Source organism: Calidris pugnax, unplaced genomic scaffold (assembly GCF_001431845.1).
Source record: "Calidris pugnax isolate Ruff unplaced genomic scaffold, ASM143184v1 scaffold27, whole genome shotgun sequence".
NCBI classification, from domain to species: domain Eukaryota; kingdom Metazoa; phylum Chordata; class Aves; order Charadriiformes; family Scolopacidae; genus Calidris; species Calidris pugnax.
This window is the reverse complement of record NW_015090893.1, coordinates 12,282,355-12,304,637: the sequence shown is the minus strand read 5'-3', so window position 1 is coordinate 12,304,637 and position 22,283 is coordinate 12,282,355. Positions and strand designations below refer to the sequence as shown.

At 52.0% G+C, this 22,283-nt stretch overlaps 1 protein-coding gene across 1 annotated transcript; it reads right to left on the bottom strand.

Annotated features, from left to right (window-relative positions):
• Positions 1-17,614: 17,614 nt before the first annotated feature.
• ATOX1 (antioxidant 1 copper chaperone) lies at positions 17,615-21,214 on the bottom strand. Its single transcript, XM_014947720.1, has 3 exons — positions 21,145-21,214; positions 19,631-19,788; positions 17,615-17,843 (listed from the first exon to the last, which is right to left on the bottom strand). Exons 1-2 carry the CDS (start codon positions 21,197-21,199, stop codon positions 19,655-19,657), a joined length of 189 nt encoding a protein of 62 aa, XP_014803206.1. The 5' UTR covers positions 21,200-21,214; the 3' UTR covers positions 17,615-17,843; positions 19,631-19,654.
• Positions 21,215-22,283: the final 1,069 nt, after the last annotated feature.

Here is a 22,283-nt window from a genome sequence, read left to right as displayed (position 1 = left end):
GGCACCAAATGCACCCAATGGGCCAGCATAGTGGCTCCTGGGCCAGGGACCCCCGTGAATGGGGCTATGGGGACCCCCACGACGGGACAAACAACATGGCAAAGGCAAACGCGAAGGTCTCGGGCCATACCTCGCAGTCCCGGCAGCACGGCTGAGGAAACTTCAGGCGCTTGGACGGGCTGGAGGAATCTGCAGGTTTTAGAAGGAGGCAGGAGGAAACCAAAGGGTGGGCTGGGTTTCCTGCTGCCTCTCCTCCTCCTCCTCCTCCTCGCTATCTTTCCAAATCGGTCTCTTCCTCTCCCTCTCTCCCCAGTGGGCAGTCCCACCCGCCGGAGAGACAGGCTGAGGCACAGCCTGGGTCCAAGGGATAGACCAGAGAAATCAAGCGGGGCTGGAGATCAAGGGGGTCTCTTGCAGGGATAGATCAGTCCCCAGCGCAACCTTCCCAGCAGAGTCCTTGTCACAGCAGCTGCCTGCTTTGCTGCAATGAGTTTGTCAGTTCTTTGGCTTTCTCGGACTAACAGCACGGGGGGACCAGGGAGGAATATCACCTCTGTGCTTGGTTTGTGCACCTCCTGGCACCTTAGCCTACTGCAATTAAAATGTTAAATGCTGTCCTTTCACAACGGGGTAGTTCAATCCCTGAGCTGGTGTTTCCCATCCTCAGGGGGACACAGAGGAAGGCAGGAGAGTCCTCGCTTCTCCATCCTCTCTCCTAACACTGCTGCCACCTGGGACTGCCTTGTGGGGAGGGAGAGGAAAGAATGATCCAGAGAATGTGGTGAGTTATGACATGAAATATGCTCCAAGCAGGCAGAGAAGTGCTGGGCTGGGAGATGTGGCCCTCAGCAGATTGGTTTCTCTGCCGTGGTTATTGTCCAGCAGATCTGGACGGATTGAACAAAACCCAGAGCTGAAATTCCCGGCCAGTTGAATCCGATGATCTCTTCAGACATCACTAAATATTTTGACCTTACAGATCGTAACTCAGCTGGATCAGCTGTGCAGCCAGAGGCAGCCAGACAGCGAAGCTGTTTGGAGTTGACTTTTCACATCTGTGTCCTCAACTCCTCTCTCCTTGCATCTCACCATGACTGAGAGGATTTGAGGTTCATCTGCTCCCCTGGCAGAACTGGACAGCATGCCTTTATGCACCAGCATGGCCATGGCACTGAATTGCAAAGTAAAGCCAGCAGCCAAAAAGAGAGGCTGTCAAATTGCTGGAATTTGGGCGTCCTTGAAGAGTGTCTCCATGACACACGGGGCTGTCCTGAGCACTGCAGATAGTCCAGCTCTTTGCAGTTTGTGACCCACCTGTGGCACCAACCCTCACCCTGCCTAGAGCAATGCAAGGTTCCTTTCCAGGAGCTGCTGGAAAGATGGTGGGTGGTGTAGCCAGCAGGACTGAGGACAACTCATCTGGGCACCAGCAGGCTGATTGCAGATGCTGGGTGAAGGACACCCAAGACCACAACGAAATGCAGCATCGTGTTTTGTCTTGGCTGCCTGGGGTTTGGGTTCATTCCTCATGATTACACACTATCTCTGAGAGGGGCTGAGACACTGCTCTGGGTCCTTAACTCTTCCCACCGATGTTCCTGGCCTGTCCTGCCCTGCTGGGCCCTGCTGGGTCCTTGCTTTGTCGGGCGCCTCTTACTTTGAGATTTGTGATTCTTTATCATCTCACTCCTTGTCCGGCCTTACAGCACTTCTGCCCCATGGGAAAGAAACAGATGTAAGACTAAATGTCATGTGGCCAACAAGAAATGAAAAAAGCAAAACAGAAGGAAAAGGGGAGGGGAAAGATAGAGAAGGGGGTCATGAGAAACTGAACAGATGTAAGACTAAATGTCATGTGGCCATCAAGAAATGAAAAATAAGCAAAACAGGAAGGAAAAGGGGAGAAGAAAGATAGAGAAGGGGGCCGTGAGAAACTATCATCATTTCCCAGTGAGATGGTCGATCTCTGAGATCAAGCAGCTCAGGAGGCTGGTGGCAAAAGACAAGAGAAGAAAGTCTTCTTCACCCATTCCTTTACTTGGCTACATGCCACTCAAAAGCCATCCCTGGGTGCTGATATGTGGATGTTGATAACACTCAGAGACATCCAGAAATACCCCATGGGACCCTCTCAGGTCCAGCTTTGTGATTGTGTCTAAGACTCCATGGGTCCTTCTAACCCAGCCAACAACCTGTGGCACCTGGAGCACCTTCTCCTCCTACCACAAGTGTCCCTAGCTCCCAGGTGCAGCTCGGTGCCACTCAGAGGTCCTGTTTGCCTCCAGAGCTCACCCATCCCCTAAGCCCAAGTTTCATTTGCTTGATTTGCACCCCAAGGGTTGGAATGCTCTCGGTGAATGCTCTCTGCGCTGGATTAGTCACGGCTCGCATTGAAATCATACAGCTGCTGTACTTCTGCTAAGGGAAAAAAAAAAAAAAAAAAAAAAAAGAGACATCTGGAAAAAATTTTAGGGAGGAGAAAAAAAAAGAAGAGAAAAGAAACCACGTCTTTTCTAACTGACAACGTGGCAATTGCTTAGTGCTCTTCACTGTAGCCTGAAGCTAAGCCCTCTTCTAAGGGCTTAGACAACTGACAGTGCCAGGAAGATAATTATAACAGGGATTTCTTTATATACGTGGCGGCTTAAACCCTGGTTTTGAGGGAAAGCAACAAGCACCCTGCTGCAGTGGTGCAGGCACATCTGGAAATGGCCCCCGAGCTCGTGGCGATGAGCCCTGGGGTGGGTGGGAGTGAGGGGTCCTCCCGGTCCTCTGTACACACGGTGGGGACAGCCGGGTCCTGCAGCTTGTGAGGGACACGCTGCCGGGGCTGGGGGTGCATTGTCAGCCGTGGGAGGGAGGGGGATCTCACGGAGAGGGAAACAAGAGCCTGAAACAACTGGCTGACTCTTTAATCTCAGCAGCTTTAAGAAGCTCCAGGAACGAGTGGGCTCTTGCAAAAGAAAGTCCTGAAAAGTCCTCTCCACGCTTGTAAGGCTTAGCAGGGCCAGCGAAGATGTGTCTGGCTGCCAGGAGGACCTCACACATGCTAGAAGGTCATCTTATGCCATCTGGGGCTCTGGATGGGTGGAAAATCACCCAAGGGACCTCAGCAGCCCCAGGAGCCCTCGCAGTGCTGTTGTCCTCACAGGTCCAGCTCAGGCTCTCTGGCCACATGCCCAAGGGTGGTTTGGGCACAGCTGATGCACCCCAGGGCTCCCAGCTCGAGTGACTGCACAAACTCCAATGGAAACAGCAAACAGGACAAGACCCCTCCAGGCGTGGTCTCAATTTACAGCAAAGCCAAGAGTTTTGCAGGGCTGAGGTTTGAACTTCAACTAACCCCAGTTCAAAATCCAAATGTCTTCATCCCCTTTTAAGCCCCGGTTGGGCAGATCTGGGCTGGCCTGGTTGAGAAAACCCCAGTGCTCTCCAAGAGGGGGACAATTCTGCCACAAGAGGAGGAGAGAAAAGCAAGCGGGCGGCTTGGTGGATGCAATACAAGTGGGGATTAATAATCCTGCTGTCTCGTCTCACAAATCTGTCAGTCTAAGGGGCCCGTCCTTCTTTCTGCTCTGGGAGGGATTCCCTAATGAATTTTTCTGGAGAGGATGTTCCTGCATTAATCGCTGGTGGATGCCGCTGCAAAACAATGAACCCAAAGTGCATATAAATAAACAGGATGCCCCACAACCACTGTGGAAATGTCATTTACTAAAAGTCTTCATTGCTGGGTGTGTGGCTGGAGACTGAGCTCCTCAGAGACACAGGGCAGCCCAGGGAAAGGCAACGGCTGCTGGAGTGGGAACCCAGCACCCAGCTCAGGGAAAGAGGAGTGAGACGAGTAGCTACAGAGCAGACAGGAATCTGCTTATCCCAGGAATGTCCCAGCTCTCCTGCTCTCTGTGAATGTGTCAGCAAGTCCTGCAGCAGGGTTTCTGGTTGTTTTTTTCCATTTCAAAAGCAGCTGAGAGGCAGAAAGCCTGTGCTCTCTCTAGACTCTCACCAAGCAGAGGCACGGCCACTGGATACACCATCTGCACGGGGCAGGATGAACCCAAATTGTCCTGGGAACTTGCCCAGGGGTGGCTGTCTCTGTCCTACACGGGGCAGGGACTTCTCTACCATGGGGTGGGACTCTCCCCCCAGGCTCAGCAGCGGGACTGATGCCTGGTCCAGATGGAGCAGATTGACACCCAGCCAAGGTCTCTTCTGGTGCCTGGACTGGGAAAGGCTGAGTCCCAGCATGCTGCAGAGAGACTGGGGTTGAGCTGGCTCAATGGGATGATGCAGGCAAACGGGGTGCTGGCTCTGCCAGAAGCAGAGGGAGAAGGAGCAGTGGATGCCATTGCAGGTTTTTAGCTGTAAACCAGAGGCTTTCGGGACGGGGGGTGGAAATCCAGCTGTGCGTGGCTCTGCAGTGAGTCACGACCTGGGAGCGGGCTGTGGAGCCAGGAGGCAGAACAAGCTTGGTGTGGGATGGTTCACTCTTTCCTTGGTGTGTGTGGGCACTCACAGCTGTCCCCGGGGGCCTCTGGTGGAAGGCACTTCCCATGCCCCATGAGAGAGATCTCTCCACCTTTTTAAATCATCTCACTCACTTGGAAACATGTGGGGCTGCAGGTTTGGAAGAAGCCTATCTGTCCCCCTTGAAACCAAACTGAGCCCAAAGAAGCAAGGAAGGGGAAGGGAGGCAGAACAAGCTTGGTGTGGGATGGTTCACTCTTTCCTTGGTGTGTGTGGGCACTCACAGCTGTCCCCGGGGGCCTCTGGTGGAAGGCACTTCCCATGCCCCATGAGAGAGATCTCTCCACCTTTTTAAAATCATCTCACTCGCTTGGAAACATGTGGGGCTGCAGGTTTGGGAGAAGCCTGTCTGTCCCCCTTGAGACTGAACTGAGCCCAAAGAAGAAAGGAGGGGAAAAAATCTGTCAGCTTCCTCAGCTGTGGGGCAAGCAGGGATCTCCACATGTCACAGCTGTCCCGACGCTGCCCTGGATGCCTCTTGTGATGTCCCTACACACATCTACACACGTGTAGGATGTCCCTGCACTGATCTGATGCCTCTCATCAGGTCTGCACATCACAGCTGGGCCTGCCCCCAGCTGCACCCAGAGCGGGTGGTCAATACAACCCCTCCAGCCATAGCCCCCCACCGTGTCCCCGTGGCAGGGTCCCCACAGCACTGCCTGGAGCTGTCACACCAGGCACTTCAGTTGCTTTGAAGCTCCCATCCCGGTCTGGGCACATCCTGCCTGGCTGAGCTTGGTCCCAGTCGAATCCTCCAACATCCAAAGGACTTTGTTGCCTTTCCTAAAAGGACTTCTCCCCTGCTGCAGGAGTCTGTTCTCTATTAATCCTAAACACAGGACTGTTGTGGGCCTGAATTACAGTCTGGTGTCTCAGCCCAACTCTGTTTTTGCTCGACACCTTGCCGTGGAGGAGCGTCTATGACTTAAAGAAGATGCAATAAAGCTTCCAAGGGAGAAGAGCAGCAAACGGCTGCTAACTCGGGGCAGTCCCACCTTGCTCCTGGTGTTTACCTAAGATGCACTTTCCAGTCCTCTTGGGCCTGACAGATGCGGCTTGGCAGCTTTTGAAGGCTATGAATAGAGCCGCTTAAGGAAATAAACAGGAATCCACCTTCAAGCCCCTGGGACATGCGGGGAGAGGGAAGCTCCTGGCCTGCAGTGGCAGCTCTTTTGCATGGATAAACACAGCCTAAAAGTCTCTCCTAAAAGGCAGCCTTGACAGGAGTACCCAGGTGAAGCTGTGCCAGCTCCAGGACATCCAAACACCACCTGGAAAGCAGTGGCAATAACCACGGGTGAGGAAAAAAACAGAATGGCAAATGCCAGGGTTCACAAGGCTCTCTGGGACCAGCTGCCTCTGCTTTTTTGGGCCATGAGTGTGAGGTCCTCTTAGAAAATCTTGATTCTCAGGTGAGTTGGCTACATACTCCACAGTCACTGATAATCAGACCTCTTCAATTAGGTTTAATTAGCTCCACAACCTTATATCTTGGGAGTGGAAGGAGAAGTTTTCCTGGGCTGTGTCCTTACTTGGAGCTCCTTGGTGATTTACTGGGAGCCCGTTTAGGTGGCTTCCTTGTCGGGGACGCGATGCGATGGGCAGACTGGTGAGTGTCCAGCGGGGCTGAGCAGGGAAGGGGCAGAGCTGCCATGGGTTGGGGTCACAGCTGAGGCAAAGTAGGCAGCAGAGCCTGGTGGTGTCCCCAGTTGGCTGCAGGAGGATGGTAGCTGAGAACATGGGCTTTAAATGATGGCTGCCTTTGCTCCAGGCTTGTGGACTGCTAGAGGTGAAGAGAAGCAGGGAAAGATGGTCTTGGGGAGGACAAGGCACACTGGTGACAGGGAGGCTGGACTGCTTATTAAATTAAAGTCTGGAAAGTTTTGCAGTTCCCCGTGGAGGCTGAAGAACAGGACTTTATTGTCCTCCTATTAACCCTCATTGCTGGCAAAACCCTATCAAAATATTCCCCCCTCCCGGCCGGCCCTGCCCCACAGTAATTCAGTCTGTGTATGGCTCGGTGCTCCCAGCACTGTCCCCATCCCCTGCCAGCTGTACAGCCCAGCCGTCCTGCGCTTGCATAAGCCAGGAAATGCAGCTTCACGCTGTGCAGAGGGATCCCAAGAGGCCACGTCCCCTCCAGCACCGCTCACGGATGAGCTATTACAGCATCCCTGCCTGGGAATCAGACCGTGCTGGAGCTGCGGCTGCATCCCAGCACAGCGGGCAGGACACAGCCTGGGGGGTGCCTGATGTGCTGGGGCCACCCTCGGCTAAGCCTGCACGGATCCACCCTGAGAATCCACATTTTTTCAGTCTATTGGTCTGACGCTTTCTGTTTGAGCTGAACTCGCTTCAGAACAAGCCCCAGCTTGAGGTGTCCCAGAGGAACCAGCCAGGCTGCCGGATGCAGGAGGCTCCATAAACAGGGTGTCCCTTAAAGGAGACAAAATGGGATTGATTTTGGCAGCATGCATTGGAGAGGATCCCATGCAGAGGAAAAAACCAGTTGCAGATAGGCTCAGGAGCAAGCAAAGAAGATGCAGGGGAGACAGGAGGGAATGCTTTTTGACAGCAAAGCTTTGGAGCAGGATGTATGGGGAGATTGAGCCATCCCTGCTGAGAAGGAGCTGCGTGAAGAGCTGTTGGGACAGGGCAGGTTGGGCTGGTAGGGGCACTGCTGTCAACCCCTCGAGGATTTTAGCATCTAATGACTCTGATTTACAAATACAGCCACTCCAGGCCAACACTGACTGCGAAAGCACTGACCTCCCTGCCATGTCTGCTTGCTGGCTTCCTCCAGATCATCTCCAAGTGTACTTCTGAGCCCTGGTAAACTCTCCCACCCAGTCTGGATTTTAGACTGGGGAGTTCATGTGCCTTAAAATCTTCCTACCTTGAAGAATTCATATCTTTATAGCCACACATAAATACTCCGCTCCTTGAAAGGGCCAGTCAGTGGAGGAATCATTTGCTTCATCTGTCTGGAGTTTGATGGGATTTCACTGATCAGAGGGTGAAAGAAACCCAAGAGGACACAACCTCCTTAGCTGGATGAAAATACAGCTGCCATATGAGGGCATATGCAGAAAATATCTAGTGTGTCATTGCTTTGGTGTGATGAGTTCTGGGGATCTCGATTTAGCTGCGAAACTTGTTTACTTCCCTTCAAAAACCACCATCCAGTTTGGCCGGGGTTTGGCAGGATCCAGCGCTGTGGGCAGGAATAGCTGGGCTGTGGGAAGGCTCAGAGCTGATGCTGCACCATGTCTGTGGGCTTGGGGCAAGGTGGGACGTGGCCACCCCCCAAAATAGCGAGGTTGTGTGGGGCTCTGAGTGAGAGCTGTGACTTTCCATCCTGCTCCTGGCCCAGAGTTGGGTCTCTCCCTTGGGACCTTCCACTAAAATTAGCAGCATTTCCCTATGCTGTGTGTCTTGCATCTGTTATCAGCAGCTGTTTAAGGAGAGGAGGGACCAGAAGCACAGTTTAAAAAAAACATCAGATTTGGAGAACTCCTTTTTAAGGTTCTGTATTATAAGAAAAACTCATGGAAAAAATTCTTTCCTGAGATGGCAGCTCTGGAGAGGCCCCTGGACTCTCCTGTCTGATGCTGAGGCTGCTAATGAACATTAATCATATCAGGTATCTGCAAAGAACAACCAGAAAATTACAGAGGTGAGACAAGAGCATTGGTAATGTCACCCCCCTCCCAGCCTCTTAATTTCAGACTTGCCCAAAGTTGCCTGCTGCATCCTCTCTCCTGTGCTTACCTGCCTACCCATGCCACCCTGGGCAGTGAGCTCACCTGGGATTCGGTACCAGGATTAATGGAGTAGATTTTTAATAGCATGAATGTTCAAAAAAAATTCTGTTGTTTGCTTAGGGGGAAAAGGTGGGAACTGAGATATTAGAGCAGCACCAGCTTTCTCGGTCAGTGGGGTGGTGCAGGGAGTTGTCTGGGCATCTCTGGAGATACCCAGCTGCAGAACAGGATGGAGAGCACACTGTGCTTTGGGACTATGGATGGTCACTGGCTGGATCCAAGCAGCTCACATACCTTCCAGGCAGATGTTCAGCTATTTCCTTCTCTAATGCACACAGAAGCCCATGCAGCTGGGGGCAGCAGAAGTGTCCCTGCAGCAGGTGAGGGAGCTTTGTACCCGTTGTGCCCCAGGGCGCCTTTCCTGCTCCTCTCAGCCCAGTTAACACACTGAAGAGCTAAGGTCCTCCTTGGCCGAGGTGTGCCTGGACTGACACTGATGTCATCTCTCTCAAGATTTGGTCCCCCATGCTGTCCTTCCTCCAAGGAACTAGAAATACTTAGTGATACTGAGGGAATTTGAGCTTCTTCTGGATGGAAAGGGGAAAAGGTGAAAAGGTTGGACGGGAAGGGACATCTCGTTCTCTGTCTCCTCCCAAAATCCCTCCATGTTCAACCTTTTCCAGTGGAATCAGAAAGTGCATCCCTCCTCCTGACTTTGCTGGAGCTCTGTGTGGAAGAAAGGAAGGGATGGGCTAACAGGGAGTGAGATTTCTTCTCCCAGCCCCTTTTTCTGCACCTACCGATGGCCGCATTTGGAGCGTGGTCCCAGGTTGACATGTTGGGGAGCGGGCTCCAGGTCCTGGCCCCCAGCTTGGGAGCAGGCTCTGCTTTGCAAACCTGGGAGGGCATGCAGCTGGGGGCAGCAGAAGTGTCCCTGCAGCAGGTGAGGGAGCTTTGTACCCGTTGTGCCCCAGGGCGCCTTTCCTGCTCCTCTCAGCCCAGTTAACACACTGAAGAGCTAAGGTCCTCCTTGGCCGAGGTGTGCCTGGACTGACACTGATGTCATCTCTCTCAAGATTTGGTCCCCCATGCTGTCCTTCCTCCAAGGAACTAGAAATACTTAGTGATACTGAGGGAATTTGAGCTTCTTCTGGATGGAAAGGGGAAAAGGTGAAAAGGTTGGACGGGAAGGGACATCTCGTTCTCTGTCTCCTCCCAAAATCCCTCCATGTTCAACCTTTTCCAGTGGAATCAGAAAGTGCATCCCTCCTCCTGACTTTGCTGGAGCTCTGTGTGGAAGAAAGGAAGGGATGGAGTAACAGGGAGTGAGATTTCTTCTCCCAGCCCCTTTTTCTGCACCTACTGATGGCCACATCTGGAGTGTGGTCCCAGGTTGACATGTTGGGGAGGGGGCTCCAGCTCCTGGCCCCCAGCTTGGGAGCAAACTGCTTTGCAGACCTGGGAGGGTCCATTTTAGTGTGGGAACAGGGACACTTTCCATCCCCACTCCCCCACATGCTGTGGGGCTGAGCTGCTGCCCAGCCTGGGGGGCAGAGAGACAATGCCAGGCGTGGGGAGCTTACGCCTGGCTTTCATTTTTTATGCACACAAACAAGTTTTCTTCTCTGGCAGCAATTGGCAGCTCCTCTGTTGGGTTTGTAAATCTGGAAATAACAGCTGGAGATTTTTCTGTGCTATCTCGCCCAAGGGATGAATTTGAAACCCCTCCCGCGTTGGGTTGGGTCTATTGTTTTCCATGGCAGAGAGAGGTGCTGGTTCGTTCCCAGCTCCCTTTGCCTCAAAGTGGCTCTTCCAGCATCTATCTCAAGAGCGGCTTCGGCCGTTTGTTGGAGCTCTGGGAAGCTCATGGAGAAGGTTTGCTGGCTTCTTGCTGTCACAGCCTCTCTGCTGAGCTGCCTGGTGTGTAGCTGAGCACCCACTGCTCCACTGGCATGATGAGACGCTGTTTAGAGAAGTTGTGGACAGGCTGGCTCTGCCAGGGAGAAGGGAAGCAAGTGGATGATGGCAGGAGGGGTTTGGAGACACTTAGCCAAGATGGTTGGTGGGCCACAGGAGCCTCACCTTTCTGGTTTTCCTCTGGAATCGTAGTTCCAGCTGTCCCCTATAGGTTCATCGTGGAGGTGGTTGTGGGTGGCCAGTGCTAATGGCAAAGGATGGTGACCCTTACCTGGAGATACAAGTCCCTGTCTTCAGCACATGGAGCCTTGGTGAGGAGCCAAGAGTTCAGTGCAGGGCCTTTAAAGAGTCAGAGCTGGCCTCTTGGCTTCCTAAGCTCTTGCTTTGAATATATTTTTACCTCAGGGCAGGCAGGGCAAGCTTGGAGGGCTGCTCCTGAAACTGGAAAGCTAAAAATCCCCCAGCAGTTGTAAAGCCAGTGGGGAGGAACTCTGGATGTGTCACATCTCTGCTTTTTTGGCTTCTGCCCTGGCAAAGGACAGGCTGAATTAAGAAAGCAAATGGAGAGGAAACCGTGGAGAAATAAGAGCAGCACTGTGAGTCGAGGACGTTCTGGACTCAGTCCCGTCCCGGTTACCCTGGAAATTGGATCGTTCCCACCGAGCCGCCTGCCTTGCTGGCTGCTCCTGGGAGGGCCCAAGCATTTTGCCTTGGTCAGAGGCAGGGGAAGCGGGGAAAGGAAAAATAAAGATGCAAATACTGCTATAGGGGTTTTTGCCACCAAAGGGAGACCCTGAGCTCTTTGTCTTTGCAGGGGTGATATGAAGAATGAACCTCCAGCAGCTCAGCTGAGACGCGAAGGCAGGGCAAAAGCCAAAAGGACCACAGGTTCTCTTTGTAGGTCAGCAGCACAGCACAAGTCTGAGCTGTGGCTCGTCTGCCAAGCCCTGGAGAGCCAGGGACACCCCACAACGCTGTCCTGAGCAGGCGGCACCCCAGGCACCTCCCCGCTGAGCGCTGCCTGCCCTCCAGACAGCCCCGTGTCCAGCGCAGACTTCTGATGCAATCAGTGGGATCACCCTGACAATAGCTGTGTTTTCAAAGCTGTGCCGAGCAGATTAAGCCAGCGGTCCCTGTTGTGATTCCTGGGCATTGTGCATCGTGCTGACACTGGCTTCTGTGGGCCAAGCTCTGCCCACGGCCGAGCAGGGGCTTAGGAGGGGAGGAATTTGGTTCAGCTGAAATGGGGCAGGAGGGTACTTGGGCACAGTTGGTTCCTCCTCCATCCAAGTGTCTCCGTCCATTCACAAGGGAATAACATTTCCTCATCCCTCTACTGAAAATGGGTGAGCAGATCTCAAATGGGCTGAGAGATGGTCCTGCCTTGGGAATTCCATACCAGCTGGGAATTGAGAACTGTGGAGAACTCTGAAATGCCGCAGGTTGGCATTTCTTCTGGCTGCGCCCTCCCCCAGTGACAGCACAGCAACCCACTGGTCTGGACTGGTGAAGGGGAAGCCTGAACCCAGCTATGGAGCACCCAGGAGTCTTTTGGGACGTGGTCAGGAACAGGCAGGCTGAACAGAGGGACAATAGCAGGAAGGGCCAGGCTGAAAGCTCCTGCCTACACAGACCAGTTTCCCTTGTCCCTTCCAGGTGGCCTGGGACGAGTCCATGTAGCAGAATGGTCACAGAACAGATCTGCTCTCCACAGAGCAGCCAGGGACCTTGCATCGTGTCCCACGTATCCTACAGCCCCTCCAAGGGAGCTCCTCACTCACGAGAGCTCTCTCCCTACCTGCTCCCTACTGCTGCCCCAAAATGCCACCGCCTGCAGCAGCTGTGGGGCTGTGAACCTCAGCTCTCCAGAGCCCAATAAATTAAACCTTAGTCCAAAAGGGGCTCGGGCTGTCTTTTGCAAACAGACGCAGCACAAAAGCTGCCTTTCTCCCTCTCACTCGACTTTGTTTTCTCTCCCTCCCCATCTGCTTTTAGCCAAATGGTTGAATAGCTTCAGTATATACTGCGGGAGGCTAAAGCCAAAGGCTGGAGCACCAGGGAAAGACGCAGAACAGCAGTGCCCTGTGGCCGCTGCCTTCCGGAGGGGCTGGGAACTGTTTGCTACCCTCGCTCTGTACCTCAGCCTTGATCACCTCGCTGAACCCTCAGAGAAAGCAGCTCCGAAGGAAAATATTTGTGCTCTGGCTAGCACTCATGTGCACATTTCCTGCTCTTGAAGTCCTTAATTAAGCTTGTTTTTTGTTTGTTTGCGTTTTATTTTTTTTTCCCCCTATTTACGCTGCCACACTCTTGGAAGGGGGAGTCCGTCAAGTCCCCCAGTGTTTGGCTGTTTTGCAAGCTGCAGTGTGGAAAGTTGCCTGTGGTGGTCATACGGGGAATATGTGTGTATCAACAGGGGAGTGGGAACCAGCGTGGGCTTTGGGAATGCTCTGTCCATCAGTGCAGGGAGCCTCAGGACAGCTCAGCGCATCACCCACTGCAGAGTGGCCTCAGCCTGGCTGTGTCCTCATGGCAGGGAAGATTACATCTTTGTAGACCTTGCTGAAAAGACCTAAGACCAGCACATTCAGTTGAGAAAAACAGCCAAGAGTTTTCCCAGATAATTAGGGAGCTTGAGTCCCTCCAAGGGACCATATCACCTGCCTGTTTCACCGTGCTTGGTCTGCATTAGCAAAAATAAAAGATGTATGTCCATTTAGGGTGATGCTCGTGAGTGTGGACATCCAGTGCAGTGCAAAAAGGACCTCCAGGTCCAGCTGCACAGCTCTAGCTCAAGGAGAAGCTGGTCAGGGCAAGGTTCCAGATGGGAGCCTTGATCCCAAGAGCATGGAGGTGTGATCCTGCCTGCAAGTCAATCACCAGCCAGGATGCTCACCCAGCTCCTGCCATGCCTGGGCTGGGAACAGGCAAGCGAGCGAAGGTGAAAGCCTAAGGCAGATTTTCTTTAGAGCTAACATTTAAAAGCAGAATAGGACTAGAAAATCTGTCTTTTGGTAATGAATCCCCCGTGTAACAGTCTTAACACCCTGACACGACATGCTTGTGGAATTCCTGAGATTGTTGCAAACTGAACCCTTCATTCCCACCCTGAAATTTCACAGCAATTTACCTCTACAAGCCATCAGGGATCACCGTTTGCAGGCACCCAGGGGGATCTCCCATCCCTTGTCTGCTTTCTGCAGCCTGCGGTGCTATTTTGGAAATTCTCTCATTTACTGGGTGGTTCAACCGAGTACAACCGCTCCTTTGGCTAAAATCATCCCCTGCCTGTCATCTGGTAATTAGAAAGCGCCGAAAAGCCAGTGGTGCTTAAGGCAGCTCTGGGATAACCAAGGCAGCTTTTTCTTTTGTGGCTAAAGGACTGGGCTTTGGAGGCTGTAGACTTTTCCACTGAAATCAGATTTTGGTTTAAAAAGTGGTGGAAGGTAGCACCGGGTGAAAAATGACAGCCAGAAGCACAGCAGAGCTACAAGAAGGGCAATGCTGCAAACACAATGATGTGGGTGAGAAAAGCAAATGCCTTCTGTTGGAAACACCACGGGGGAGGAAAGCAAAGATAATTTTGAGGCAAGCAAAACAAAAGAACTTTTAAAGCCTTTTAAATCCCTTTGGATTTGCCCAGTTCTTTCTGGTGCTGCAGTTAGAGGCGGTTCACGACTCTCACAGCTCCACTGGAGCTGGGCTGAGAACCTCGTGAAGAAACCAGAAGTGAACTCCTGCTGCTGGGAGGACATCTTCATGGATGGCAAAGCGCCCAATTGCACCTCACCAGCCGCTCCTCCCACAGCTGGCAGAGCTGACACGTCCCTCTTCCAGCAGGGCACTGGGATGTCCTCCAGAGCCAGGGTGTCTGTGGTACAGGAAAGCTCCTTTTCCAAGGGCCACCCTTTCCTGTTTGCACTGCAAACTGAGCATTTCCTTGTCTGAAAACAGCCTCAGTGTCTGACATATTGTTTCCTGTGGAAATTATTGTGCCCACTTTATCTGTGCAGGCTTGTTGGGGTCCCTCTCCATGACGTACAACCTGGGGGCCAATTTCAGGCCAACCCAGTGAATGAAGATCTTGAAGCTGGGCAGTGGTGGAGCAAAGAGACAGTTAGGTACTGACTGTCTTGTCCATTTAGACCATAAGGAGTTGGTTTCTCTCCCAAAGCTTCTCTATAGATTTTTCTCCCAAAGCTTTTCCACAAGGCCCTCGGAGCCACCCTGCAGGTCTGCTGCTCTGCTCAGACTTGACCACCCTTCCTGAACTTCCCTAGCCCAGCTGGATCAGCCCAAACCCAGCTCACCCAGCAAAGCAAGGACTGTCACAGCGTGTCATTACTCAGCTCTGGCTGTGTGTTAGTGGGAGAGGTGGTCTTTTAGGAGGCCCCCTGTGCTCCTGCACAGCCTCTGCTTCAGAAGCGCTGCTGCAGAGCCTCCCACGCTCACTGTCTTGGAGGTAGGACCAGCAGGTCATCTTCCCCAAACACCTTATCTTATCCCAAGGAAAAAAAAGGAGGCAGAAAGAAAGTGTTCTGCAGATTGTCTGGCCTGCTCGAAACGCCCTGTTCCCCCGATAAGCCTGCAAGGTTGATGGGAGAGCACATGCAATGCTGGGCTTTTGGTGGAGAAAAGAAGCAGCAGCTTGGGTGTCATCCTCCAGCCTGGTCCTAACAGGTGTTACCTTGTTTCTTTGGTATTTTCATTAAATACACCGCTTGGGTGTCATCCTCCAGCCTGGTCCTAACAGGTGTTACCTTGTTTCTTTGGTATTTTCATTAAATACACCTGGAGTGGTGGGGCTAGCAACCATCACAGCGTTTCCCTTCTCTCAGCTGGAGAAGAACCCTTGGCAGCTCTCTTCCCTTTTCCACAGGGCTGGGGGAGAGGAAGAGGGATGTGATGGGGCTGCTGAAGGAAGGCTGAAGCAGGGCTCATGGGAGTGGGCACCACGAGCATCCTCCTCATGGTCTGGCACCAGAGAAAGGTGGCTTGTGTGGACTTGTCAGCTGAAGCAGGGCTCATGGGAGTGGGCACCATGAGCACCCTCAAGGTCTGGCACCAGAGAAAGGTGGCATCTGTCCACTTGTCATCCCTCTGTCCCTTCTGCTCTGGACCAGGGAGTGAGGAGCAGGACAGCGAATGCCATGAACCATCAGGTATGAAATTCCACAAACTCTGCACACGCTGAGTCTCCATGGGAAAGGAGGTGGTAGGGAAGGGACACCTCAGGGAAGCGGCTGTGGGGAATCCTGGCTGCGCTGTGCACACAGGGAAATGATGGGGGCTGGAAACAACACTAATGGCTGGGTAAAGTGTTAACGATTGCCTGCTGCAAGGGATGGTTAGAGGCATTTCTTAAAGCCCAGGGCAGGGGCCAGGAGGGGAAGAGTGCCCTGGTGGATGGAGACCAGCCCTGGGGCAGGCTTTGTGAAGGGTCACTCCTCTCCCCCATGGGCAGTGTGTATTCCCACCACGCTCTGCAGTCAGCTTGGGGTGACCACAGTTCCTCACAGCAGCCCATTTCCACCCAAAGCTGCGATGTCATTTTTGCAGCAGGCAAGAGCTTAAAGCCGTGTCCATCCCTTCCAGCCATGCTGAATGGTGGCGGGGAGACCTGGGAGCCTGCAGCCCTGCAGATGGACACTGAAACTTCAGGTATCCACATGAACCTCCTGGCTGGCTGTGGGTAGGAACCTTTCCTTGTCTGGCTCAGAGATAAGCAGGCTTTAACCAAAACAGAGGGTTCAGCAGAGCAGGGAGAGGGCAGCAGAGCAGCCAGGGGAGCGTGGGGAGCGTGAGCTGCAGCCCAGACATCAAGGACAAGCAGCCTGATTTACAGCAGGACAGCCTGGGAGTCATCCTCTGTGGGCACAACACTGCCAGTTTGGCAGATGGCAAGCACCACAAGGATTGCTGGCTCTGAGGCCACCAGAGTGTGCCATCCACCTCCACACCAAACCCTCCCCCAGCCCACGGCCACCAGAGCCAAGCTGCTGGGCAACCAGCTGCTGGTGGATGCACTGGCCGTGCCTGGGAGGAAGCTGAAAGCAATAAATAATAACTAACAGTGGCAAACACCAGCTCAGACCAGCAAGGCGTGTTGGGGGAGCAAGGGAAAGGGATTCACTCACTCACGAGGGACCCCGGAGGTGTCACGCCGTGCATCTGAGCGCACAGGCACAAAGCACAAATGGGCTGTGGTTCTGGGCCTTGGCTCTGGAAACTTCCTGCCACTGGGAGGTTTTAATGCAAGAAAATAATGCAGTGATGGTAAACTTTTAGCCTTTAGCTTCCCTTAAATTAAAAAGTAATAAAAAGCGTCTGCAGCACGTTCCTTGAAGTGTCTCCAGCTCCTGCAAGTGCATCTACAGCAATTAAGATCAATGGTAAAGCAGGACTTTGAAGTACTAAACCTCTCTAGGAAAGAATAAATTGCAACTATGTCAAAAGTAATCTCAATTCAAAATCTCCTAAATATAGAATAACGTTTTCCTTCAAACTTTGGCTGATTTTCCTTTCTGTAGAACAAGTCACAAGTGGCTGGTAGGCACGGGAGACATCCCCCAGGTGAAACAAGAGACAGGAGATTGGGATGGACACCTGCAACCCTTTCACTGGGCTGAAAAAGTGAGTTAAATGGGAAAAGCAACAGTACAGCCTGTAACACTGGTCACTGTGCTGAGCGATAAGAGGCCTTGGAGAGATTCCATACCCCTTGCCTTTCTCCATCCCTTCTGCATTTCTCACCAGACAGGCATTCTCCCAGTGTCTGTGGGTACATGGAGCACCCGGGGATCCTGCCAGCATCAGAGCTCCATGATGCTGTTACCTATTTGGTTGGAGTTCTGTAGGTAGAGAGGGATGCGGACAAGAGGAACACTTGTGAGGGGAAGGGACTGATGCAGCTGTCTTGAGCTGGGCCCAGGATCCAGAATTATTTCTTATTTTTATATGGCCATGCAGTGCCCAAAAAAGCACTGTACTAAACCTAGGCTGAGTCCCGCTCCTACTTGCAATTTACTTGGCCAGTGAGCTCAATGGTGTTGCTGGGGTCCAGTGACTTCTGCCTCGTGGCCCCATTTACCCCAAAAAGGACACTTGGTTACCCTTGACTCACAGGGATGGCAGGAGCCTCTTCTTCCCAGCATTTGTGTCCCAAATGGAAAATTTGTCTGCTCTGTGATGGAAAGACATCTGGAGGACACAGATTTCCTGAGTCTAAGTGACATTCAAGCTCAGTTCTCCTGAGACGTGTCCCTCAGGCATAGGTTCTAAAGATAGGTGCAATTTCCTGGGAGATCTGTCTTGCATGTAATGGGTAGTTTCCCAGCCCTAAAAGCCGTATCTTTTACAGAAACCACTTAAAGCAGTACAAAGACACACAAGACACATAGACATGCACTCAAAGATAGAAGCAGCACCTTGATTTACTGTGGGACTAGAAACAGCATATAACCTCCTTCTCTAGATTTCTCTGCTTTTTAAAGCCCAAGACGCAAGATGTCCCCTCCTGCCAGCCCTCTGCTTTCCAACATCTGGCAGGGTAGCAAAGGTCAAAATGACAGAGCAAGTCGGGAGACAGACAAAGGGTTAAGCCATCTTTTTGCTGAAGTCATGTTTGAGTTCCTGCAAAATAAGTAAATAAATAAATAAATGAAAAGAAATAAATCTCAAGGCAGAGAGGAGGTAACATTATACAAAGATGCCCTCTGCCGGTCACAAGCCAAAGGAGAGCCATTCATCTCAGCTCTAGGCCAGTGATTTGCAATGCCGGTCACAAGCCAAAGGAGAGCCATTCAGAGTGATCTGCAGCTTCCCTCCCTCCTTTTATAGGTGAACCCCTAAAAATATTCCTTACAGAAAATAATGTGCTGTAAAAGTTAAATTTAGTGTTTTCTCCCATGACAGCTGAAATGGTCTAGCAGCAAACTACTCGCAAGGGCGGTCCAGCCGCCCCTCTCCTTTGTTTTGGGTCTTACAATTCTTAGGTAAGTCAAACAGCTTCAGTTAAAAATCCAAAAGGAAAACAAAAGCATTGAGAGCAATGTTCTGCCATGTCGGCCAGCTGAACAGACTCCCTAGTTGCCTTCATGTAATACAAGGAAAGCTTCAAAGTGAGAACACAGGGCCAGGGAGAAAAGGGACACATCCACATTCTTTGAGACTGGGTTTGCTGTTAACAGTTAAATTTTGCAGACATTTCAGACATAGTCCACAAGTCCCTGCAAGTTGAAAACAGCTCCTGCAGTCAATACTATGAGCTGAAAACTATTTGAGGCACTAATCAATTCAGAGCATGTTTCTCTCTGTTTTAAATAGCAGTGTTATTTGATTAAAGCTATGATATTAAACATTTTTGAGAAGTATTGAGACCTTGCTCAAATGACAAAAATTGCAGATTTTAAATCTGTTAAGTCAGTCTATTAAAACCATGCATCAGATCAACTCTTCCTTCTATCAATTTAATTCCTGCTGGTGTAAATCCCTGATTTAATTTACTGACTGGGGATTAAATCAGCATGAACTGGTTTCAGTGCATCTGCGCTGGGTATTTGTGATGATCAATCTAGACCATTTTAAAACAATGTCATTGGATTAGAAAGCTCCACTGGCAGAAACAAGCTCTTAAGAGATGCAATATAATAATCTTGGGCACTGAAGAAGAGTATATGCAGTGAGTGGGCAGCCCTCTCCTCCCACTTCATTCTTTTCTACTGAAAATGAACCCTGTCTGCAAAAACATTTCATGTCAGGAAAGAATTTTGCACTTGTCCTCATAGTGCTGTGACTCCAACAAAATGGACAGGCTGCAACAATCAGGTTGTCTTTGGGATAGATGTCCAGTTGGCCAGGGGTTCTGTGCACTGAGAGCTATTCTGAAACCCAACATTGTAAGTCCACGAGGGTAGCAGGGAGCTGCTCTTTTTCCATCCTCAAATTTAGTGGAATATTAACAACAATATCAACAGAAACAGATGTGTGAGGCTCTTTTGCTAAAAAACAACCTACATCACATACCTACAGGGGTCTTTGTGTCCCATCACCCTCCCTGGTATTGTTGGGGGCCACCACTCTCTCTGATCAGCTGGTGACTGTCTCTGGAATTTATTTTTGTGCATGACATGCTCTCGCAAACTCTAGGTTCACCTGGGAATGGCACAGAGACCGTGTTCTACCTCTCCACTACAACCACAGTTGGGATCACGTGGACTTTGAAGAGTAGCTAAGGGGTCCCACACAGAAATCATGCTGGCTGTGTGTGGTCCTGCTGTTTCTCCAGTATGAGGGGTTTGCTGACGCTGGACCTGCAGGTCTTTCCTACTTTGTGCTTGCCAGGAAGCAGCCTGTTTTACTGGGAGAGCTGGGACAAGCTCAGATCTCTCTCCTCAGCATTTCATACACCTGGTATATACCTCGCCTCCTCACACCAGGCAAGGCTACTGCGCGGACTTCTCCCCAAGGTAGGAAGCATTCTTTCCAGTCTTCTTTAGGGTTTCCAAGAGGGTGTCAACGTTGTGCTCTGAGTCGATGCACACCTTCTTGTTGGGCAGGTCAATATCAAACTGGACGCCTACAAGGAAAGGAAAAAGATTTTGCACAGCTAGAAGCAGCCAAACGGTGTGAGCACGGGGAAAGCTCACCTCAAGCTCATCAGTCAAATGTATGTGTGCCTCCTGCCAGCAACCCCTGATATCACCACCAGCCAGCAGAAACAAACCTGACATCCTGCCAGCAATGGTATGAGGGAAATCAGATCTCCTATAGATCTGCATCGGGCACCACAGTTTGTCAACTGCTTTAATTCGCTCAGCCCACCTTGGACCAGCACAAGCACTCACGCAATAAGCAGAATGAGCTGAATTTAAAGCAACCACTATAATCTCCAACCAGCTCAGCCTGTGCTGTGGTTTAGCACGGACAGGCACTAACAAGGGAGTCAGCACAGGGGTCAGGACAGGGTCAGGACAGGTTTCCTCAGTGGCAGTACCACTGAGGGTGACAGCCTAAAGTAGGAGGGAGGGAAAAGACACTTTCCCATGTGGATTTCCCAGTGGCTAAGGATAAGCCACTCTCAGCCCAGCGAAAGGAACTGAAGTCTCTCTTCAGCCACATATTTTCACAAAACTTGTAGGTATATATCAACTTTGAGAGCTCTGCCACGTCATCACCTGAGGCTGATAGCGGCCAGCGTGTTGAAGGGCAAAGGAGGTGCTGACAACCACACACAGAGGAAGTGGGATCACCACAGTCTGGTAACAGGGTCTGGAAGAAGCTGCAAGGCCTTTGCCTTGGTGACTGAGAGCTGTTCTCACTTGGTGAGGACAGGGGAGCAGGATGACAGGTCCTCACAACTGACAAGTGTGGGTCAGATCCTTCTCTCTTTGTTAATGCCAGCACAAAGGAGGCATGGGTTATAATTTTCCAGGTGGTATGAAAAACAGGCTGTGCAGGCAACCACCAAACGTTCTGCTCAGCACCAGCTCTTCACTGTGACAGCTCTGCCTGTGGAGGCTGATGACACATCTAGGGAAGCACCACAGACAGTCCAGGCTTCCTGGAGAACAACGCCTGGATGGACATCCACCTCCCTTCCTTCTGGCAGCCTCAGCGTAGGTCTACCAGTGCAGTTCCTACAGGGTTCAGGATGAGGTCCTGGTGATTCAGAGCCACCTGCAGCCATGGCAGCTCCTCCCTCCCTTGACGTTTCTCCAAGGGTCACAAGAGTCCTGCTAGCAACCAGCGACTCCTTATTGACTAAGCAGCAGGCTCAGAGCAGAGCAAGGAGCACGGGATTCCAACCAGCCACTTTCAGCTTTTACCCACAGCATTACCCTCACAAGACAGAGGACCCCAGGGCAGTGACATCCTGCCCGAGAGCTGGTGTTGCTCTGGTGAGCTGGTTGTCCCACACCCAGCACCAACTCACCTCCCAGCCTGTGCAGGACGCGGGTGACCGCATTGGAGCAGCCTTCGCAGGTCATGTCCACAAAAAACTCGTGTTTCTGCAAAGAGGTAGATGGGGAGGGGGAGGTCAGGGAGGACACAGGCGGCAGCACACCGCCAGCACTCCTCCTCCACGCTTGCCTTTTCCCTTGGGGAGGTGGGTTCAAATCCTCCCCAACCAAAAGGTCCACGCGTGCCATGGAGGGATGGATCCTCAGCAAAACCCAGAGCTCTCAGTGCTCCTCCCTGTGGTGTCTTTGTGTGTCCCTCACAGCATCACTCTGAGGTGCTCCTGGAGACTGTCTGGCCCTTACTCAGAGCAGGGCCACCTCCAGGGCCAGTGCAGGTTGCCATCTCTGTGGGGTTCTGCTGGACTCTCTCCACTTGTCCTGGGGAGTCCAGGAGAAGCAGATCTCCTGCCTCCAGCTACCCCACTGTCCTTAGTCTGCAAGGCTTTCAGTGCTTGCTCATCCTGTCCTTCCCGTCTACAAGGCCCTTGATCCCCAACACAATAAACTCATTAAAATATCAACAAAACGGGAATTTAGGGAAAATTAGTGCTGTTTTTTCATCCCTTCACTCCACCAGGGCCCCAGTGTTATCTTCCCTACTTGTGAGAGATGCTGGGTCAGCATAAACGTGCTTGCCTGGAACACTAACCATCGCCTTCAACCTTTGGCACCGGGAGGATCCTAATTTCCTTTTCTTGCACGTTTTTTTTTACTTTCATTAGAAAAGAAAAGTAACGCTGTTTTTAACTCGTTACCCACAACCCCTATTTCTTTTTTTATCCAAACCCACCCTTTGCTCCCCCACCCTGGAGAGGCTGAAACCTTCCTGGCCACCATTCAAAGCAGGACAACCCGGGAAAGGAGCCCGGGATCGCCGGTTGCCATGAGGATTTTCCTGCGTAATCAGCATTTTCGTGATTTTTTATTTTACAAATGCCCTCCGGGGGGGCGTGGGGGATGAGAAGAAGGGGGATCGGGACGTCGCAGGAGGGTCCCCCCCACCCGGGGCCGGCCTGTGAGCCCAAGCCCCGGCGGCTGAGGAGGGTGAGGGGGGGGAGCCCCGGTAACCGGGCAGCGCCCGCTCTGCCCCACCGCGTCCCCCGGCCCCACA